The sequence below is a fragment of the Oncorhynchus clarkii genome, chromosome 4 (assembly GCF_045791955.1).
Source record: "Oncorhynchus clarkii lewisi isolate Uvic-CL-2024 chromosome 4, UVic_Ocla_1.0, whole genome shotgun sequence".
NCBI classification, from domain to species: Eukaryota; Metazoa; Chordata; class Actinopteri; order Salmoniformes; family Salmonidae; genus Oncorhynchus; species Oncorhynchus clarkii.
The window spans coordinates 79,856,277-79,877,870 of record NC_092150.1 but is presented as its reverse complement, the minus strand read 5'-3'; the positions used below and the strand labels follow the sequence as shown (position 1 = coordinate 79,877,870).

General features: G+C 43.0%; 1 protein-coding gene across 2 annotated transcripts; it reads right to left on the bottom strand.

Annotated features, from left to right (window-relative positions):
- Positions 1-6,378: 6,378 nt before the first annotated feature.
- On the bottom strand, positions 6,379-13,309 carry LOC139407336 (leucine-rich repeat transmembrane protein FLRT2-like). 2 transcript variants are annotated; one of them, XM_071151041.1, is made up of 2 exons: positions 13,016-13,309; positions 6,379-9,364 (listed from the first exon to the last, which is right to left on the bottom strand). In XM_071151041.1, exon 2 carries the CDS (start codon positions 8,856-8,858, stop codon positions 6,837-6,839), a length of 2,022 nt encoding a protein of 673 aa, XP_071007142.1. In that variant the 5' UTR covers positions 8,859-9,364; positions 13,016-13,309; the 3' UTR covers positions 6,379-6,836. The 2 variants fall into 2 exon arrangements, with proteins under 2 accessions (XP_071007142.1, XP_071007143.1); XM_071151042.1 differs by having other exon boundaries at positions 12,779-13,270.
- Between the last annotated feature and the right edge of the window lie 8,285 nt (positions 13,310-21,594).

Here is a 21,594-nt window from a genome sequence, read left to right as displayed (position 1 = left end):
CAGTCCAAATATCCTTCCAATTGTTCCTCTCAACCATTTAGCCGAAGCATTTTACTCACTAAGCAGTAGCCTACTTTTTAAAAAAATCCATCAATGTGTATGTTGATATTCCACTCAGAACAGTAAGCCAAGGCAATGATCTTCAGTGGATTTGCTGTCTCCTTCCTCTTAATGATTATTACCCTCATCAGATGGGCAGAGATCCAGAGATCCATTAAATACATTGTTATAACCCTGCAGAACGGAGAGGGCAAGGCCTCACCTCCATGCAGGCATTTAGCAGGCAAACTGCTCAAATGGAATCCAAGTTGACTATGTGTACAACTGGACATCAATGTTACTTTTAATAAGAGTCAATTAACCAGCTCATCTACAGTTGTAGGATCTTAATTTGATTACCCTATTGCAGGATAACTTTTCCTGCACCGCAAGAAATGCAGATACGCTTTGTGATATACAGTACATACATTTGTCAATGACATAAATAGGGATGCCCTTGAGTTACACAGTAGAACAGTATTCAATTGAAAGCTAAGCAGGACAGTTGTAATGTGACGTGGTGAGCTACACTATTAATGATAACCAGGTACAAATATGTGGATAACTATAGATGACACACTGTAAGCATAAGTGGATTAAAATAGGTAGATAACTCTGTAGATAGGAATTAAAGCTCAGTGTTTTATCCAGAACAGTACCTATTTGTGCTCTATTTTGAAATGTCACTGTCTTCACATGCCTTCACATGCCCGCATACACACACACACACACACCCGCACACATTGACAGCTGTCAGCTACTGTAGAATGCAGTCACCAGAACAGAGAACCAATGCCATGGAAACAATTACAAGGTCAGTAACATTGTCAGTGGATCTACTCAAGTTGTGGAAAAGTACCTCTCTGGTACATCTGCTGACGTCTAAAGTAAACTAAATGTTTCAGAGAGCTTATACAAAACATTCTGATTGAAATGATGATGAATCAAATCCCATGGAACTTTTATTTGCAAAAATCTTCACTTCTATATTTACATTTTGTGCAAAAACATTTAAAGGTTTCAAGAACTTTACATTGTAAGTTAACCTCAAGGCACATACATGGGACAACAACAAGATTTCATCATGAGAACAAAAATTGTACTTTGGTTCCTAAATAGCATATTGGTTTATGTTGTTAAAGTCAAAACAACGCAATGTCTAAATGAAAAGCCATAATAGTCAAGAACACCCTAAAGAAGCCAAATGACATGCACGGTTGATTTTCAGCATTCTTTCTTCTGTCAAATGATACATGAACAAATAGCCTGTCGTTGTTCATATTATTTAAATGAATTTAACCCAGCAGCTGTATGGGGAAGTGTTGATTATCCAAAACACAGAAAATTCTATTACTTCAAAAACCCATGAATAGTTTGCTGAAGACTTCTGTGAATAGATGCACAAATCCTTGAATTAATTTTAGTCTATAATGGAAATTTGCAGACAGTAATTCACATGAGGGGGATTTGCCCTCAAACTGAAAATTAACGAGAGACGAAACAAAGATAACTTAAAATGTATTACATTTTATCCACTTGGGTACTTTGTTTGAAGTGATCTCTCAATGGTTTAACATAGTTATTTCAATGAGAATCAATGAGCTTTAAGGACATTACTATCAAAGCCTGAAACAATAATAAACCAGAGGTTTCAGTATGTCTCTCTATTTTTCACTTCTCTCTCTATAATGTGTTCGGTCTAATTCCATTGGTCACGCCATTACATCTGTGTACTTTCTTTACATGAGGGAGGGAATGAAGAGTAATGTACTGCTGCAAATAACCAACAAGGCTTCCTCAGTCACTTTGTATCATTCATTACCCAACACCACTCAAGGCGTCGTTACGAATGAACAGTCTTTCATTAGTTCTGTGTCAGATCTATTGTTGTCTATCACTCTCTCTTTGTTGTTGCAGAAATATGAAAATGTGTGCTTTCCATACAGTAACTATTCAATCATTAGTTTAAACAGTGCTTCTGCTCTGAACAAGTAATTGAACTAACCAAGTACAGTTAGCCCATACAGTACTGCATAAAGGTAAGGCAATACATGGACTATTATCACTCCTTGGAACATTCGTTCCTTCGGGAACTTGTTGCAACAGGTTGGCCTGACTGACTAACAATACATTTAAAACCTAATCCCTGGTAAAGAAAACAAAGACACTTTGTTGTATGGAATTATTGTCAGATAGAATAACTGTTCTACAGGCAGGTAGGTTAAAGTGTTCAGTGGATAAATAACCTGTTAAAAGCACTAGGGCCATGTACCAGTGTGAAACTGACCTTAGGTCAGTAAATGTCAGATGGATGTTGTATGCAACTTGCCATGTAGCAGTGTGAAACTGACCTTAGGTCAGTAAATGTCAGAAGGATGTTGTATGCAACTTGCCATGTAGCAGTGTCAAACTGACCTTAGGTCACTAAATGTAGCAGTGTCAAACTTAATGTGTGTCAAACTGACCTTAGGTCAGCTTACGCTAGTGGGGCTAGTTGGACGTATATTTTAATGCAGGTTGATATGCTGATATGTGTACGTTGGTAGAAAAATGTGGAGACACTTTGGTAACCACAGAAGAGCAACTGTCATTTGTTAACAAAAAGAGTTTCTGCATTATAAATGGAAATTAGACTCAAAAAGCATGTATGAAAGCTTAAACGTCAAGATGAATGATGGCGTCATAGTGTTTATAGCGTCATAAACTCCCCACTTCGGGAAATACTGAAGGAATTAACACTAATACATGCACTGGCATGGCAGTTCTTCAAATACAGACAATACAACAGAGATTCTAGCCATGAACTGCCCAGCACAAAACAAGAGTTTGACCTTTAAAATGGTCTTTACTGTTGATAATGTTAGAATATCCATCCAAAATTATTTTTAGTCAAGGACAGTGGTTCCCAACCTTTTTCTGCCTTGGCTACCCCTGAAGCATCCCCTCATGTGCATTTTCCCTGTAGGCCTATGGTCTCATGAGTCTTTTCAAGTACCCCTGTGGATAGGCCAAGGTCCTCATACCCCTCGTTGTGAACCACTGGTCTAAAGTCCAGCCAAACCATTGGAATTCAGTGGTTTAATGGTGTATTTCAGCCAGTGGCTTGGTGCCCCGTGAAGTGAAGGGTTATCTCCTGTCATTTGGCCCTCCTCCCTCTCTAAACGTGTGATTCACACGGCCAAGTCTGGAAATTAAAGTCTGGAAATTAAAGTCTGGAAATTAAAGTCTGCATATTTTTCTCCCTTTTTTGGATGAGGATTATGAGGAGTTGGGGGGGTGGATCCTTTGAACTCCGCCCGCAAAATAAAATCACGTCAAAGCAAATAAAGTCGGAGTAAGAAGTGTATAATGATCACTTCTCAGTGGCACCAGGCATTCCTAACTTGGAGCCAGCTTGCCTGAAAAAAAGAGCTCTGTCACAACTCACACAGGCTGAAAAAATACACACATACTGTAGATCCATAGAGACACACTGTTTATGGCCAGATAGCATCTCTCTCTCATATCTCTCTCTCTCTCTCTCATATCTCTCTCTCTCTCTCTCTCTCTCTCTCTCTCTCTCTCTCTCTCTCTCTCTCTCTCTCTCTCTCTCTCTCTCTCTCTCTCTCTCTCTCTCTCTCTCTCTCTCTCTCTCTCTCTCTCTCTCTCTCTGAGGGATATCAGATAAGGACATGTTCATGTATGGGGGCAGCTCCAGATTTAGCTAACATTGTTTTGAATTGATGGTGAATCTGTCATTTGAACCAATCAATCAATGAATGAATAGAATAGCCAATCCCAATGGAAATTAATCACATGCTACAGCAGGAAACCCCTTCTATCAACACAGTATAAAGCAGATTAAAGATAAACACATTGATCATTCGTTGTGATTCACACATTTGTCATTTAAATACTAAACAATAAAGGAAAATAGAAAGGTAGCGGACTGTATAATAACTGTGAGTGTATCTCCTACACATTCATCATCACTGCAGACACCTCCCTGCAAAGACAAGATACCCAACACAACCTCATGGGCCTCCCCCATGATAATAACACACTGTGGTAAAAATCTATATAATTTAGTCGCTGAACCCCAAAGCTGAGCACAGTTAGTTTTAAATTATTCCACATCATTAATTAAGTAGCTCCGCGAGCATTAATACTCAGAGCAAAGCCATTTGAGATTGAGTAACGGTCGTCACTAGTTAACACAGCCACAAAGTCATAATTATGTATAAAACCCACCTATTTCTACAATTTATCTTCCTAAAATCTAATTTGAAACCTCGTCTAAACCTTAACCTTAACGACACTGCTATTCTTATGCCTAACCCTAACCGTATTTTTGTCTTCATTCATCTTTACAATATAGCCATTTTGACTTTGTGGCTTTGGTAATTAGTGACAACCATGAGTTATGGTTGCTGGAGGGATTGCTGGAGCTAAAGGATCTTTACTGCTAATTCTCTCGCTTACCCCTCTATACTGACTGAGAGAACATGCCCCCTAGTGGCCACAGCTGGTACTACTTTCTGTGTCACTGAAGGACAATCTATATCCAGTTGTCAAAGAAGTCTCCCTCCCTGCGATAGTAGGTTGGTGGCTACTTCATTTGGGAGGATGGGCTCGTGGTAATGACTGGAGCAGAATAGGTGGAATGGTATTAAATACATAAAACACATGGTTTCCAGGTGTTTGACACCATTCCATTTGCTCCATCTGGCCATTATTATGAGCCGTTCTCCCCTCAGCAGACTCCACTGCTCCCTGCCTACCACATTCATACATGTTCACTTAGTCCTGTGAAGGCTTTCTCCCTGCCTACCACATTCAGATGTGTTCACTTAGTCCTGTGAAGACAATCTCCCTGCCTACCACATTCAGATGTGTTCACTTAGTCCTGTGAAGGCATTATCCCTCCCTACCACATTCAGATGTGTTCACTTAGTCCTGTGAAGGCATTCTCCCTGCCTACCACATTCAGATGTGTTCACTTAGTCCTGTGAAAGCATTCTCCCTGCCTACCACATTCAGATGTGTTCACTTAGTCCTGTGAAGGCATTCTCCCTGCCTACCACATTCATACATGTTCACTTAGTCCTGTGAAGACAATCTCCCTGCCTACCACATTCAGATGTGTTCACTTAGTCCTGTAAAGGCATTCTCCCTGCCTACCACATTCAGATGTGTTCACTTAGTCCTGTGAAGGCATTCTCCCTGCCTACCACATTCAGATGTGTTCACTTAGTCCTGTGAAGGCATTATCCCTCCCTACCACATTCAGATGTGTTCACTTAGTCCTGTGAAGGCATTCTCCCTGCCTACCACATTCAGATGTGTTCACTTAGTCCTGTGAAGGCATTATCCCTCCCTACCACATTCAGATGTGTTCACTTAGTCCTGTGAAGGCATTCTCCCTGCCTACCACATTCAGATGTGTTCACTTAGTCCTGTGAAGGCATTATCCCTCCCTACCACATTCAGATGTGTTCACTTAGTCCTGTGAAGGCATTCTCCCTGCCTACCACATTCAGATGTGTTCACTTAGTCCTGTGAAGGCATTATCCCTCCCTACCACATTCAGATGTGTTCACTTAGTCCTGTGAAGGCATTCTCCCTCCCTACCACATTCAGATGTGTTCACTTAGTCCTGTGAAGGCATTATCACTGCCTACCACATTCATACATGTTCACTTTGTGGGGTGTTGAAAAGTGTGCGCTTCCTCTCTGATGGCATTTCCACAAAAAGCTAATTTCCTGGATGGCTGCTTACTCTCTCTGTTACATTAGAAAGTGCACTTTGATTCTTAAAAAAAACACCAGCAGTGCCTATTCTCCACTGCAGTCTAATCAGCAGTGTTACTATGTCCCTGACCACTGTGTTATCGTAACTAATGTTTCTGAGGGGGTGGCTCTGCACAAAGACCATCATTTAGCTCCTGTGGTTAGCAAAGAATCCCATCCCTCATAGCACCCAACAACCCAAAACCTGACAGACAGGGCAGCGTTTGTCAGAACCAACCCAGTGTGTCGTAATGGTACAAATTCCTATATACAGTACCCAAATCTAACTGCCTGTAGCTCAGGCCCTGATGCAAAGATATGCATATTTGTGGTACCATTTGAAAGGAAACACTTTGACGTTTGTGGAAATGTGAAAGGAATGTAGGAGAATATAACACAATAGATCTTGCATCTTTGAAATGCAAGAGAAAGGACATAATGTATTATTCCAGCCCAGGTGCAATTTAGATTTTGGCTATTAGATTGAAGCAGTGTATGTGCAACGTTTCAGACTGATCCAATGACCCATTGCATTTCTGTTCAAAATGTTGTATCAAGACTGCCCAAATGTGCCTAATTTGTTTATTAATAACTTTTCATGTTCAAAATTGTGCACTCTCCTAAAACAATAGTATGGTATTATTTCACTGTAATAGCTACTGCAAATTGGACAGTACAGTTAGATTAACAAGAATTTAAGCTTTCTGACAATATCAGATATGTCTATGTCCTGGGAAAATGTCTTGTTACTTACAACCTCATGCTAATCGCATTAGCCTACGTTAGCTCAACCATCCCGTAGAAGGGACACCGATCCCGAAGTTAAGCAAAAAACACTTACTGTAATTTAATCCCACTGATTAGAAAACCATTTGTATTCCTTCTAACTAAGAGTAAAAAAGATAGCTGATAGAATTCCACATTACTGTCCACAGTATAAATTACATGGCAGACAGAACTTGGAAATATCTATGGTACAGTATATTTTTTTCTCAAACAACTGGTGTGGGAGCATCCTGTTAGAAGCATCACGTGTGGCAGAACTCGGTGCTGGGAACGTTGCTGCTCTTGCAGTAGGCTAAGCTATTGTTACTGAGGTGGCAGTCTCTGAAGCCGATGCCTCCATTGGGTGTATAGATGGGCTGAATCCTGTAATCACCTTTCAAAAGTTGCTCATTGTTCAGGGAAACTATCTGAAAACTGGTCTCAGTCATTTCCAGTATAGAGTTATCCTTTTTGGTCCCCGCCTCGCAGTAGTCGTCTTTTCTCCTGCCACGGTTGTATTTCCACTTGGACGATTCAGAGCGGCTCTTCTTGTGCATGTGCCAACAAAACAGGCTCAGCAGCATTACCAGGACGACAAGGACTGCCCCGCCTATCACCCCGGCCAAAAGGAGAGTGGAGTTGGTGTCCTGTTGAGCTTCCTCCGACCCTGTGGCCTTGTTGTTGTTGGAGCTTGATGAGGTCGACTTGGTTCTGGCGTCTGAGCATATTGTATCCTCCCCTGGGCGGTAGGAGTTGAGGGTGTCCAGCACATAAACACAGACCCGGTACACCGACCTGGGCTCCAGGTTGGTCAAGCTAAGCTTCCGCCTTTCCCCACTCACCGTCCTTTCGCGGCTGACATCACTCATCAGGCTCTGGCCCATCTTGACCCAGGTCACCTTGTAGGCTGTGACGGTGAAGTAGGAAGCCCAGCTCACCTCGATGCAGGAGGCATTGACCACGTGGAAGGATATCCGTAGGGGGTCCTCATAGGGGGGCAGTGGGCCAGCGGGGTGGGGAGGCATGGCAGGGGGAGGGGAGGGTGATGTGGGGTAGGAGGAGGTTGTGAAGGTGGGAATAGAGCTGGTCATGGAGGAGGTAATGAGGGTGGTGGTGGTGGTGGTGGTGGTGGGGATTTGGGGGTGCGGGGGCGTGGAGCGCAGGGTAGGCCAGAGGTCGGGCTGGAGGTCCGTCCCAGCTGGGCACTGGATAGAATCCAGGGTGAGTTCTCTGATTGCCATGCCGCGCACCCTCGCTGGGCTCTGGCACATTGAACCGCGCACGTTGATAGAGCCTGGCAGCGACTTGAGCCACACCACCACCCATTTGACGGTGCAATCGCAGCGCCACGGGTTGTTCCGAACAGTGAGCTGTCTGAGGCTGATGAGGCCGTCAAAGACCCCCTGTGTCAGCGTCTGCAGCTGGTTATTGGAGATATCCAGTCTCTCGAGCCTCTGGAGGCCGGAGAAGGCTGTCACTGGGATTTGGTCCATCTGATTATCCTGCAGGCTGAGCTTGACCAGGGACTGCGTCGGGAGGAGGGGCGGGGGGAACGTCAGAGAGTTACGGGCCAGCGCCAGCTCCCGGAGGTTGGACAGCTCCTGGAACGTCCCCGGGGCCACGCCCTCGTCTGTCAACAAGTTGCCATCCAACAGGAGGCGCTGTAGCCGCGTCACGTTCTGGAACGCCTCCTCAGCAATGACGGCGATACGGTTCTCGTCTAATCGCAGCTCTGTGAGGTCCTCTGGGAGACCAATGGGGACACTGCTCAGGTGGTTCTTGGTGAGGAAGAGCAGCTTGAGGCTGACAGCATCCCGGAACGCCCCCTCCTCCACCCCAACCGTAGAGATGGAGTTATCGTCCAGGTGGAGCTCCTCTAAGCGGGGCAGTTGGGCTAAGGCAGCCCTGGAGATGGTCTGGATGTTGTTCTCTTGCAGGTGGAGCACCCGGATGTTCTTAGGCAGGTTGATGGGGAACTCGTCCAACTGGTTGCCGTAGAGATACACTGTCTCCACGGACGCCACGTTGTGTAGTTCCCATGGGAACCCTGCATTGTTGATCTGGTTGTTGTGGAGGTAGAGGATCTTGTAGCCCTCTGTCACCCCCAGAGGCACAGATGTCAGGCTCCGCTCGTTGCAGTAAACAAAGGTTTTGTCGCAGCGGCACTCTTCTGGGCACGAGGTGGCAGGGCAGCTGAAGTGCACATTGAGGCTGAGGATGACTGTCAACCAGAAACGCAGAAATGAAACCCAATCTTTATTCCACAGCCCAGCCTGAAACTCCATAGTGTAAAATCAGGAGGGGAATGTCCTTGGGTTGGAGAAATTAAAAAGCAACACACCAAAAAAATGGGAAAAGTATTGAAAGTATTGAAGTAAATCCACCAAAAGAGTCGACAAAAAAAACAGTCCACTAAAAGAGTTTGATAATGCTGAGTTCACCTCTTCTTCACGGGGCAGTAGAACAAGAAGCCGTAGGGTTAGGCTTAATCCCCCTGTAATTGATTAGTCCTCAACTTTAAGAGAGACAGCGGTCTCATTAGGAAGAGCAGGTCCTCTAAGTGAAGTTGACTCTGACTCCATTCATGCTGAGATATCAGACCAGAGCACTCTCTGCTCGTCCTCACAGGACAGGACACAGCCTGGGCCAATTTAGTGCAGAATCGCAGCAGAAAGCCGATGTGTTTGTGGCCTCCTCCTCTCCTCTCCTCGCCACCCACCCGTCACCGTCACACACTGCTGGTCCCCGCCTGGGGCAGCGTCCAGGGGGGGTGACATTTGGATCCAGAGACCTGTTCCACAAGACAAAGGAAAGGCGAGATTAGTGGCGGGATTTAGGGCAGGGGTGGTCTGTTTCTCTCTGTGAGAAAAAAAGAGCTCTGTCACAACTCACACGCACACACAGGCTGAAAAAATACACACATACTGTAGATCCATAGAGACACACTCTGTTTATGGCCAGATAGCATCTCTCTCTCAGGCACATACTTAACCAACACACAGATCCACTCAGTCTCACACTTTCACACTTCTTTGAAATGTATGCACTGGCTATTTCTTTCGAAATGTCAAACCATCTGATAAAAAATGCGGAGAGTTCTAGAACATCCGGTTTTAGCAGACATAAAGGGGGCTTTCATTCCTTCCTCTCAGTCAAAGAGAGAGGAGAGAATATAGTAGTATATGCCAGGACAGCATGCACATTCAGAGATTTTCAAAGCAACAAGTCAATGCCTCAGTGCTAAATAACATGCTAATAAACACATTGCAATGATTTTGAACCGTATGAAACATAAATGAGACATAGCAGAGACATGAAAGGAAAACATACAGACGTATCAGGCAGCTCTTGTGTGAAAACAGTCTTCGCTTCTTCTTTGTCTTTGTTAGAGCAGACAGTGTTTTGAAGTCAGAGCTGATAAACATGTGCTTACAGTAAACAGAGATAGGTGTTGTTTCTCCTCTAAAGGTTCCCCTTACATATTACAAACCACGATCCATCTCCAGCACACGGACATGAAATATGGCACTGCAAAATGAAATATAAGGGGACTGTGTGTGTGTGTGTGTGTCTGTGTGTGTGTGTGTGTGTGTGCGTGCGTACGTGCGTGCGCGTGCGTGCGTGTGTGGGTGGGATTTTATACCAACCTCAGAGTGACAAACACAGCCTGTCAAATCAAATGGGATTGGAAAAGAATTTAGCTCCTCCACTTGCGATAAATGATCGATACTGGACCATTTCTTAACATGGTTTAGAGGTTTAGAGTGGGCACAAGGCCACCCGGTTGCATTACGGGCCTCAGCACAAGGCCACCCGGTTGCATTACGGGCCTCAGCACAAGGCCACCCGATTGCATTACGGGCCTCAGCACAAGGCCAACCGGTTGCAGTATGGGCTTCAGCACAAGGCCACCCGGTTACAGTATGGGCCTCAGCACATGGCCACCCGGTTGCATTACGGGCCTCAGCACAAGGCCAACCGGTTACAGTATGGGCCTCAGCACAAGGCCGCCCGGTTACAGTATGGGCCTCAGCACAAGGCCACCCGGTTGCATTACGGGCCTCAGCACAAGGCCAACCGGTTACAGTAAGGGCCTCAGCACAAGGCCGCCCGGTTACAGTATGGGCCTCAGCACAAGGCCACCCGGTTACAGTATGGGCCTCAGCACAAGGCCACCCGGTTACAGTATGGGCCTCAGCACAAGGCCGCCCGGTTACAGTACGGGCCTCAGCACAAGGTCACCCGGTTACAGTACGGGCCTCAGCACAAGGCCACCCGGTTACAGTACGGGCCTCAGCACAAGGCCGCCCGGTTACAGTACGGGCCTCAGCACAAGGCCACCCAGTTACAGTATGGGCCTCAGCACAAGGCCACCCAGTTACAGTATGGGCCTCAGCACAAGGCCGCCCAGCTACAGTATGGGCCTCAGCACAAGGCCGCCCAGCTACAGTATGGGCCTCAGCACAAGGCCGCCCAGCTACAGTATGGGCCTCAGCACAAGGCCGCCCAGCTACAGTATGGGCCTCAGCACAAGGCCGCCCGGTTACAGTACAGCAGGTAGGCCATCCAGGGCAGTAGCTAACCTAGCAGTTAGAATGTTGGACCAGTAAACGAAAGGCCGGTAGTTCGAATCCCCAAGCTGACAAGGTGAAAATATGTCGATGTGCCCTTGAGCAAGGCACTTAACCCTAATTGTTCCAAGGTTTCTGTAGATAATGGCAGACCCTGGCCGTGACCCCACTCTCTGAGGGTGTCTCAGGGAGAGTTGGGATATGATTTTTTTTTTACTAATTTCCAATTAATGCACACTTTTACATGTGTGAAAAAGGACAAATATAAGCAACCACCAAATTATTATTACAGTAGGGCCTCAGCTCCCCGCATCTCGGTATTCAAGTTTATTGCCTATTACACATTTCCTCCCCATCAGTGCATTTAACTTAACAGGAGCACCACCCTGTGTCAATGCTGAATAGACCCATACCTTTAATACAAAACAGGTTTGATGGGATTGGGTAACATAGCCAAGGAGGAATGTGCATATGGACAGAGTAAAGTTATCTGTATTGTCAGGTTGCTCTGTAGACTGATGAGATGGGGCTCTACACCTTATAAAGATGGAACAAACAATATGAAATACATCTGCGATCTACTTTTCGAAATTGAAAAGGGCTAAATGTAATCAAATAAGCTTCAGGGGAAATAAGCAGCAACCACATGCGACAATAAATTTGCTGCCACAACAACAGTACCTAAAATGATTATAGCTGCATAAATAACGACATTGGACATTGGAAGGAATTGTGGAGGAAAAAAATAAACCTTTATAAGTAAGGCTGAAGAACACGTCCAATACACACACAATAAAATTGGCACTTCCATGTATTCAAATACAAAATGTATTGCACAGAGAAAGAAATGTGCACTCGGACCAATTAACTCGGAGGGCAAGTTGTGAGGTAACTGCCAATGTATCTGTGTGAACAGATAGAATAACGTTTTTCGGCTGAAGGAGCACAGTTCTCGCCAGATGAATTAAGTGATATCGCGGCCAGGTTCAATCCGATTAGGATTGGATTAAATGACAATAACGCAATAAAAAGTTTATAACGGATAGGCTATTTAAAAGGCGATAAAAGGCGGATCAGGTATACTTCAAAGGCAGCTCAGTGAGTGGTGTTCATTTGAATTAATTATTACAAAGAGACATTGAGAGCCGTAACCGAGCATTGAAATTTCAAGTGCAAACGGAGGCTTCGCTTTTCTCTAAAGGAAAAAAATAATAAAGCCGTGCGCTTTGTAGCACATTGATCTTTGACGTGATGAAAAACCTAATTAACGGATTAATAAATTCTACCATCTATAAACAAATATATTTTTAAACTATTGTCAATTGACAAGTTGACCACATTTAGTTTATAGATGGCAGTAGATTGTAAAGATAATATGATATATTAGGAAACGGCGTGCTTTGAATAAAAATAATACCATAGCGCTTAAATTGTAATACCTCCATAATGTATGAACCAAATCCAGTTCAATCTAATCATATAGCCTATAAAACGACAACTCCACAAAAAAACGATTGAAATACCTTGTGGTAAACTATAGTTGTTAATTCAGCTCGGCATTATAGAAACCCAACTGCTGTGAAGAACAAATTGCCTTTGTGGTGCTATAAAACATTTTCACTACTGTAGCCTACCTTAGATGAGGCTTTGTCCGTATCCGTTTATTGCCCCTTAATCATGTTAAACTTTTTTCTTTATCGCTTTGCCTTGACCCAGCGTCATTCGGTATTGTTTGTGCGAATCGGTTCCGAGCGCCCTGCCATCCGTAGCTATACCGGACAGCATGCTGCCTGAGTTCGGGAAACAGTTTTCTGATCTGTCCGCAATTTTCTCCTATTCCTCGTCAGGCAGCTCAACAACCTACGACTCACCTCAGCGCTTCTCAAAACCTTGGGCAAGGCATTGGAGCGGCCGAGCAGGACTTGAGGCAGCAGAGACAGCACCGAGTTTTTCCGTTGGAGTCCCCCGAAACAGCGAACAAGCACTTTTCAAGGAATCTGGCTGATCCCCCAATCATGACGGCTTGCGTTCAGATTGTTTTGGGGACGATAAAAACTTGCCTTCCATGCTTGGAATACCAGAGGTATTTTGCTAATATAAATTCAGTTGATAGTGATGTGTGTGCACCGCTCACCCCTCTCTCTCTCTGCTCTCTCTCTCTCTCTACATCTGTCTCTTATCTCGCTCTCTCATCGTCACTCAGGTCCCTCCTACCCTACTGGACCTACCCTTCCCTGAATAAAGAATGCATCTCCCGGAGCAGCTCGGAGAGAGATGGTTAGGAGCGACAGCTCCTCCCAACACTGACGCCCTCATACCTCTCATTTTACATGGTAAATTCAACTTTCTTGTTTTTCTGGACTAGCCTAATTTATATTTATCTTAGTTAACTATATATTAGGAATGATCCTAAATGATTGATCTGGATAAAGTACATGTCCAGACCATTCTCACTTCACATTCTATTCAGTTTCCATTGGAAGGCAGAGCTCTATGCATAATTCCGTTGCCATTTATTTTGATCTCTCCTTCCTTTCCATGATTTGAGACTTTCAGACACATGCACTGACAAGCACAGTAATTTCCTCTGAATATTCAGCCTCTTTCTAAGTACTGATTCAGCATTAAACAATTGCTTTACCGCACTCTCTCTCTCTCTCTCTCTCTCTCTCTCTCTCTCTCTCTCTCTCTCTCACACACTCTCTCACTCACTCACACTCTCTCTCTCTCTCTCTCTCTCTCTCTCTCCAATATGAGATCTTTTGGTCCTGAATGCTGTAGGGGAGAGTGGATTAAGTTGAGACATTTTTTACAATCAGCATCATTCCATTAAGGTAAATTGAGCTGCAGGACAAGGTAAGTTAAGCCGCCTACAAATGTCTTAACTGAATTAATTATTACCACTACCCTTTTAAAACCTGTATTTATTTCCCAAACACATTTCAACACAATCACAACAGCTTTTGGTATTTTAATAATTTTAAGCATCTTTTAACACAGGCTTAACACCTAACAAACACTCAATTTTTAAACACTTTTAACATGGGCCAAGCCCTGTTGTTACCTCATATCCCAGTGATAATTTCTTGCATAATAAATAAACGCTTACATTTGCTCAACTTGCCATTGGCTCAAATATTGGCTCAACTTACCCCATGGTCATCGTCTCAATTTACCCCAAGGCAAACATTTTGACTATATTAGCCCACACAGCTACAAGGATGTACTTTCATGCTAGGTTTAGGACCTGATATTGAAGCTCATAGAGACCCCAACTGATAATTTAATTTGGTTTAAATACAAGCATCATGAAACCTCTTACACAATAAATTGATTTGACTTGGTGGAAATCCGTTTTTTGGACTTATCTTGCTCACCATTTTTTCCATGTGGTTTATTACTTCACAGATAACCTCTTCCTAAATATTTGGTAAAATTATAAATGTTGTGTACCGTTTCCTATAAACAAGGGTGGCTCAATTTACCACTTTGGCTCAACTTACCCCACTCTCCCCCATTGGATAATGAGAAGTTGTATTTTAGCAGGAGGCCTTTCCATATTCTTACTTGCATACATTATTATTCCACAATTTCTGTGTGTGTGCGTGTGTGTGTGTGTGTGTGTGTGTGTGTGTGTGTGTGTGTGTGTGTGTGTGTGTGTGTGTGTGTGTGTGTGTGTGTGTGTGTGTGTGTGTGTGTGTGTGTGTGTGTGTGTGTGTCTGTGTGTATGTGTGTGTGTGTGTGTGTGTGTGTGTCACGGTAGCAGAAGCAGCATGTGCTGCAGTCCTGTTGTGAAATGTAATAGATGCCACACTAACAGGTCAGCAGCTGCTAGATTATCTTTGATCACAGAGTTGGTGCCAATCAATGATTGATTAAATTAACCACTTGAAACAAAAAACACAGTTGCTACATGCCAAGGTGAGTTGTCTCTACCTCCAAGCTATTGGAAAATAAAGATGATATGTAGACTGTCAAGGAAGAAAAGTCAACTCTGAGACAGCACATGGCGATTCCATTCCTCTATTTTATCAACCCTCCATGAGACGATTTTGTGAGTTTCATTCTGCCTTTCATGTTTAATTTTGTCTGCCACAGCCCAAAGATTGACTGCCTTGCCATGTACAGTCCACACAATTTAATGTATCCATAAATCACAAAGCTGTACACAGGATTAATTATATATTGGACATGAAGAATGCAGGCTGAAATGGCCTATTTTACAGACGGACATGTTTTAGCAACATAATTCCAATACATGGAATGTGGCATTATACACAGTTATAAAATGTTTCTCTATTAGAAATGACAAATATTTTACAGCTGTTGGATATGTAGCACATTATATTAAAATATCCTATGTTTGTGTAGGCCAGGGTTTATATCAGTTTACTTTTAGCTATGGTAATCAAGCTACTAGGCCCATCTGTGGGTTTGAGATATAGGATTTCTTGGTGAAATGTGATGTTCCAATCATTATACCTTTCAAAGTTTAATTCTTGACCTATTGTAACTTTGAATTTCCAATGCAAGATAAGTATCCTTCACAGAGGAAAAAAAGTAAATATGTATAATATGTGCACCTTTTTGTGTACGTATATTGAAGATGGGTCAGGAGGTCAAGGGTACCTACACTCTGTTCTTTAAAGGCTAAATAATCATTGAGTTGGCCTGCGTAGATGCTCTACCTTAACTGCTGTTATTGTTTCACTTCTGTTGAACTATTCTAAACTTTCCCATCATTCTTATATCAGACCCTTACACACTTACTAATATCAAGCTACAAGTCATGAAAAGGCTAATCACAAACGTCCTGATATTTGACTGAAGGTTTCTGTTCGACCCGAAATGCAGCCTTACAGGACAGAATGCAGCAGATAGACCTGTATGGCAGTGTGTACACTTATTACTATGAAATTATTAATGTGAAACCTGTCCAGTTATTGGACAAAATGAAGACCTGACTCATGAATTATTTTAGTAATAACTCTAGAAGACTACAATTAGAATAATAGTAATACATTTATAAGTCTAAAGGTATGAATTCTTATAATAACCATATTAGGCAGAAAACAAACTCTCTGACAGAAGTTTATCCCCTCTTCCTTTATTTTAAAAAAGGATAGAAAATGTCTTCAGCACCATCATCCATCTCTCAGCGATAGAATAGAGCCTAAATGGGTTGTGGATTGTTTGGACCAGACTGTATAATTTACTGTATCTTGCTGAAACGGTAGAAACACTCAGCACTGGCCCAAGGGGAAATGAAAGTTCAGTCTAGGGTTGCAAAATTTGAGTAACTTTCCCAAAAGCCACAGGTTTTCCAGAAATCCCAGTAGAAATATTCACAAAATCAGGAGGGAATAAGCAGGAAAACCAGAATCCTCCAACCAGGATTTCTGAAAAAATTTCTGGGAATTTTGGGAAAGCTACCTATTTACGGCTCTCGTCGAAAGGAGTGGACCAAAGCGCAGCGTGGAAAGTGTTCATGATTTTTATTTTCAAAAACACTCAAACAAAATAACCGAAGTGAAAACGAAAGCGCACAGTTCTGTCAGGTACAGACACAAAACAGAAAACAAGATCCCACAAAAGCCCAAACGGAAAATGACAACTTATATATGATCCCCAATCAGAGACAACGATAGACAGCTGCCTCTGATTGGGAACCACCCTCGGCCAAAACAAAGAAATAGAAAAGATAGACTTTCCCACCCGAGTCACACCCTGACCTAACCAAACATAGAGAATAATAAGGATCTCTAAGGTCAGGGCGTGACACTACCGGAATGTTGCAACCCTAGTCCAGTGCCATGGCTCCTTCAGGGAAGGTTGACCAGGAGCAGAACATTTGTACTCAGATACACACTTCTTTTTTCCCCTATATCAATACATTCTTAAGTCCCTGTAGACATCATTATCTTAGTACTTAGCATGTTCCTCAGTACAATGTTTACATCAGAACTTCACAAGGGCACACTTCAAAGTCGTTAATCGACTTTTAACTTCCTTTCAAGAGTGATTGACAAGAGTGATTGGCAAGATCTCTGAAATATGTGATTGTGTAATTATTATAAATATTTGATTATATTAAAATGATTATATCACCAGATGCCATAATGAGACTAGAGAGAGACCTCCTGCTGAGTAGTGTAACGAACGCTGACGATGTTGTTAAGATTATAGTTGATCAATACATACATTAATTATATTTGTCCTCACTGTAATCATCTTTATGCGTGTCAATTATCAATCTACCATCATTTAATTTTTCAACACAACTCCCACATGAGAAAAGCAACATTTTCAAAAGTAAACCATCAAAATTGGTTCTAAGTGCATGCTACTGCGTCACCACCATATCAATCGTTGACTGTGTAATGCTGGTGTAGGCGCTCCATTAAATGAAATGAAGAAAAACTTGCAAGCTTATAGTTCCTTTTAATAGAATAAACCTGCTTGGAGGAGGAGGCAGTTCTCAATCAGCATGGTAGTCATTTCATCAGGAGGACATGGTGTGAATTATGGAGGAATATACAGTGGCTTGCGAAAGTATTCACCCCCTTTTGCATTTTTCCTATTTTTTTGCCTTACAACCTGGAATTAAAATAGATTTTTGGGGGGTTTGTATAATTTGATTTACACAACATGCCTACCACTTTGAAGATGCAAACAATTTTTTAGAAGAAATAAGACAAATAAACAGAAAACTTAAGCGTGCATAACTATTCACCCCCCCAAAGTCAATACTTTGTAGAGACATCTTTCACAGCAATTACAGATGCAAGTCTCTTGGGGTATGCCTCTATAAGCTTGGCACATCTAGCCACTGGGATTTTTGCCCATTCTTCAAGGCAAAACTGCTCTAGCTCCTTCAAGTTGGATGAGTTCCGTTGGTGTACAGAAATCTTGAAGTCATACCACATATTCTCAATTGTATTGAGGACTGGGCTTTGACTAGGCCATTCCAAGACATTTAAATGTTTCCCCTTAAACCACTTGAGTGTTGCTTTAGCAGTATGCTTAGGGTCGTTATCCTGCTGGAAGGTGAACCTCCGTCCCAGTCTCAAATCTCTGAAAACGTGAAACAGGTTTCCCTCAAGAATTTCCCTTTATTTAGCACCATCCATCATTTCTTCAATTCTGACCAGTTTCCCAGGCCCTGCCGATGGAAAAACTTCCCCACAGCATGATGCTGCCATCACCCTGCTTCACTGTGGGGATGGTGTTCTCGGGGTTATGAGAGGTGTTGGGTTTGCGCCAGACATAGCGTTTTCCTTGATGGTCAAAAAGCTCCATTTTAGTCTCATCTGACCAGAGTACCTTCTTCCATATGTTTGGTTAGTCTCCCTTATGCCTTTTGGTGAACACCAAATGTGTTTGCTTATTTTTTTCTTTAAGCAATGTTTTTTTTCTGGCCCCTCTTCCATAAAGTCCAGCTCTGTGGAGTGTACGGCTTCATGTGGTCCTATGGACAGATACTTCAATCTCTGCTGTGGAGCTTTGCAGTTCCATCAGGGTTACCTTTGGTCTCTTTGTTGCCTCTCTGATTAATGCCCTTCTTGCCTGGTCCGTGAGTTTTGGTGGGCGGCCCTCTCTTGGCAGGTTTGTTGTGGTGCCATATTATTTCCATTTTTTTATAATGGATTTAATGGTGCTCCGTGGGATGTTCAAAGTTCCGGATATTTTTTTATAACCCAACCCTGATCTGTACTTCTCCACAACTTTGTCCCTGAACTGTTTGGAGAGCTCCTTGGTCTTCATGGTACTGCTTGCTTGGTGGTGCCCCTTGCTTTATGGTGTTGCAGACTCTGGGGCCTTTCAGAACAGGTGTATATATACTGAGATCATGTGACAGAAGGTAATTGAAGGTAATTGGTTGCACCAGATCTTATTTAGGGGCTTCATAGCAAAGGGGGTGAATACATATGCATGCACCACATTTTCTTTCACATTCTTTTGAATTCTTTGAAACAAGTATTATTTTTAATTTCACTTCACCAATTTGGACTATTTTGTCCATTACATGAAATTCCCCCCAAAATCCATTTAAATTACAGGTTGTAATGCAACAAAATAGAAAACACGCCAAGGGGGTGAATACTTTTGCAAGGCGCTGTACCTGTAAATGGTAGCTAGTTCCTCACTGAAGGCTGCCCTGTGCTAATGTCACACTGTAAAAACAGACTGACAAAAACAAGCTGGTCCCTGTAATACTGCAGAGAGAGGGGGAAGAGAGAGAGAAGGGGGTTAAAGACAGACAGACAGACAGACAGACAGACAGACAGACAGACAGACAGACAGACAGACAGACAGACAGACAGACATACAGACAGACAGACAGACAGACAGACAGACAGACAGACAGACAGACAGACAGACAGACAGACAGACAGACAGACAGACAGACAGAGTGAAATAGAACGGTATAGAGAGAAAGAGAGTTGTTAGAGATATAAAAAAGAGATAGACAGAGAGAGTGAAATCGAAATAAAGATGAACAGAAGGAGATTAAGACAGAGAGAGAGAGAGAGAGAGAGAGAGAGAAGCCAGGAACAGGTCAAAGGATGGGCCCTATCCCACCTTCAATCCCTCCAGCTTTCACTCTGTTTGAAGTCACATCTGGCCTGAAGTTCCCCTCCTGAGCTGAGCATAGAGGAAGTCTTATTCTGGCTGTTCACAGCCTGGATGTGTAGGTGAGCTAGTGTCTACCTCCCAGGCTATAGCTCTGTCTCTCTCTCTCTCTCTCTCTCTCTCTCTTTCTCTCTCTGAGTCTCTTTCTGTTACAAGACCAAATCTGCCTGCCTGCTGCTGTCCAGACCAAATCTGCCTGCCTGTCTGGTGCTGTCCAGACCTGATCTCACTTTGTATATCTGCATGATGGACACATAGCTGGCTACTACTTCCTGGAAGATCTCCTGAATGACCTCGTATGGCTCGGCTTTCACAGGGCCAGGAGTTGTCCCTGTCTTTCTGACCTGACCAGGACAAACTCTGGAACCAACAAGCCTCCTCACACAACAAAACTCTGGACCCAACAAAACTCTAGTCTGGACCCAACAAATCTCTGGACCCAACAAAACTCTGGACACAACAAAACTCTGGATCCAACAAACCTACATTTCTTCTGGTCAGGACAGATGTAGGACATGTTATGTCTCTTTGACAAGTAGTTTCTTTTTGAATTGCCTTCACTTTTCCAAACAATAATGCAATAATTCCCAACACAGAATTTACTTATATATTCATAAAACTCTCCATAGTTACATTTCATTGTTTCCATTCTGTTGATGAGTCGATTCATTATTCTATTGGCTCCTAATTAGGGGAGGGTGGAGAAAGACCCAGACCAATTTACAGCCATAATGACCTCAGATTATTATTACTAATTATTATATATGAATGAATGTTAATTACGATGTGTCATTAGGGATTTAATTATTTATTCAACAACTACTTAACTCCAAGGATGTTGCACACTTTGGGAAGATACAAGTATGCTGTGCAGGCTCCAGTGCTTAGCAATCTAGACCAGAACAAAGCTGTGACATCAATTAAAGAAGTGATTTAATTTGTATGACGAAATTCACTGCTTGCTTATCTCTCCCAGTATCCCTAGGGGATGCCTGTAGCACAGTGTGTGTGTGTGTGTGTGTGTGTGCCTCCTAATTATAGTTCTAGTCTTCTGCGTCTTGGGTCTTCCATTCCACATTCCACAGTAATACTGGAATAGCCAGCCTGTTTTGAAGGCACTTATTTGCTTGTGAAGGGTTATAACTGTTCTTAGACTCATTGAGAAGAAGGACATTTCTCAGGATCTGGGGCTACTTTTGGAGGTTAGTGTTCTTCTTGGTCTTAATCTCTCCTTCAACAAGAAAGGATTTTGGTTAATTCCAGATTACATATCTTTGTGGGGAATGAGAATACTTTTAAAAATCTCATTACGTAAGATTTTGATACAGCCCAAACTCCACCCACAGTAATTCTATATACTGTATGTTTATCTGTCTAGTACTTATCTAATGGCTGTTCTTTCCTATATGAGTTACTTATATGTAATGTATGATCCTTTGTTTACCTCCTTCATTTTTTTTTAACCTCATATGGCCTTCGCTAAGGCAATAGCTCTCACATACCAATCAGTGCTTCCATCTGGTCACTGTGGTTTTCACATATATTGTTTTGTTCCCCCTAGCTTTCACTTACTGCCACAGTGAGTCTCCCCCTTTGAAAATAGTCTTGCAAACATCCCCAGGGTGTCTCCTTCGAATCTCTAAAGTCAGAACACTGGAAGAACCACACTACCCAGAGTACTGTTGGGAGGCTGGTGAAGAACCACACTACCCAGAGTACTGTTGGGAGGCTGGTGAAGAACCACACTGCCCAGAGTACTGTTTGGATGCTGGTGAAGAACCACACTACCCAGAGTACTGTTGGGAGGCTGGTGAAG

What these genes read in the sequence shown, in the direction of transcription:
- LOC139407336 (XM_071151041.1), bottom strand. Translation starts at nt 8,858, where the DNA reads ATGGAGTTTCAGGCTGGGCTGTGGAATAAAGATTGGGTTTCATTTCTG.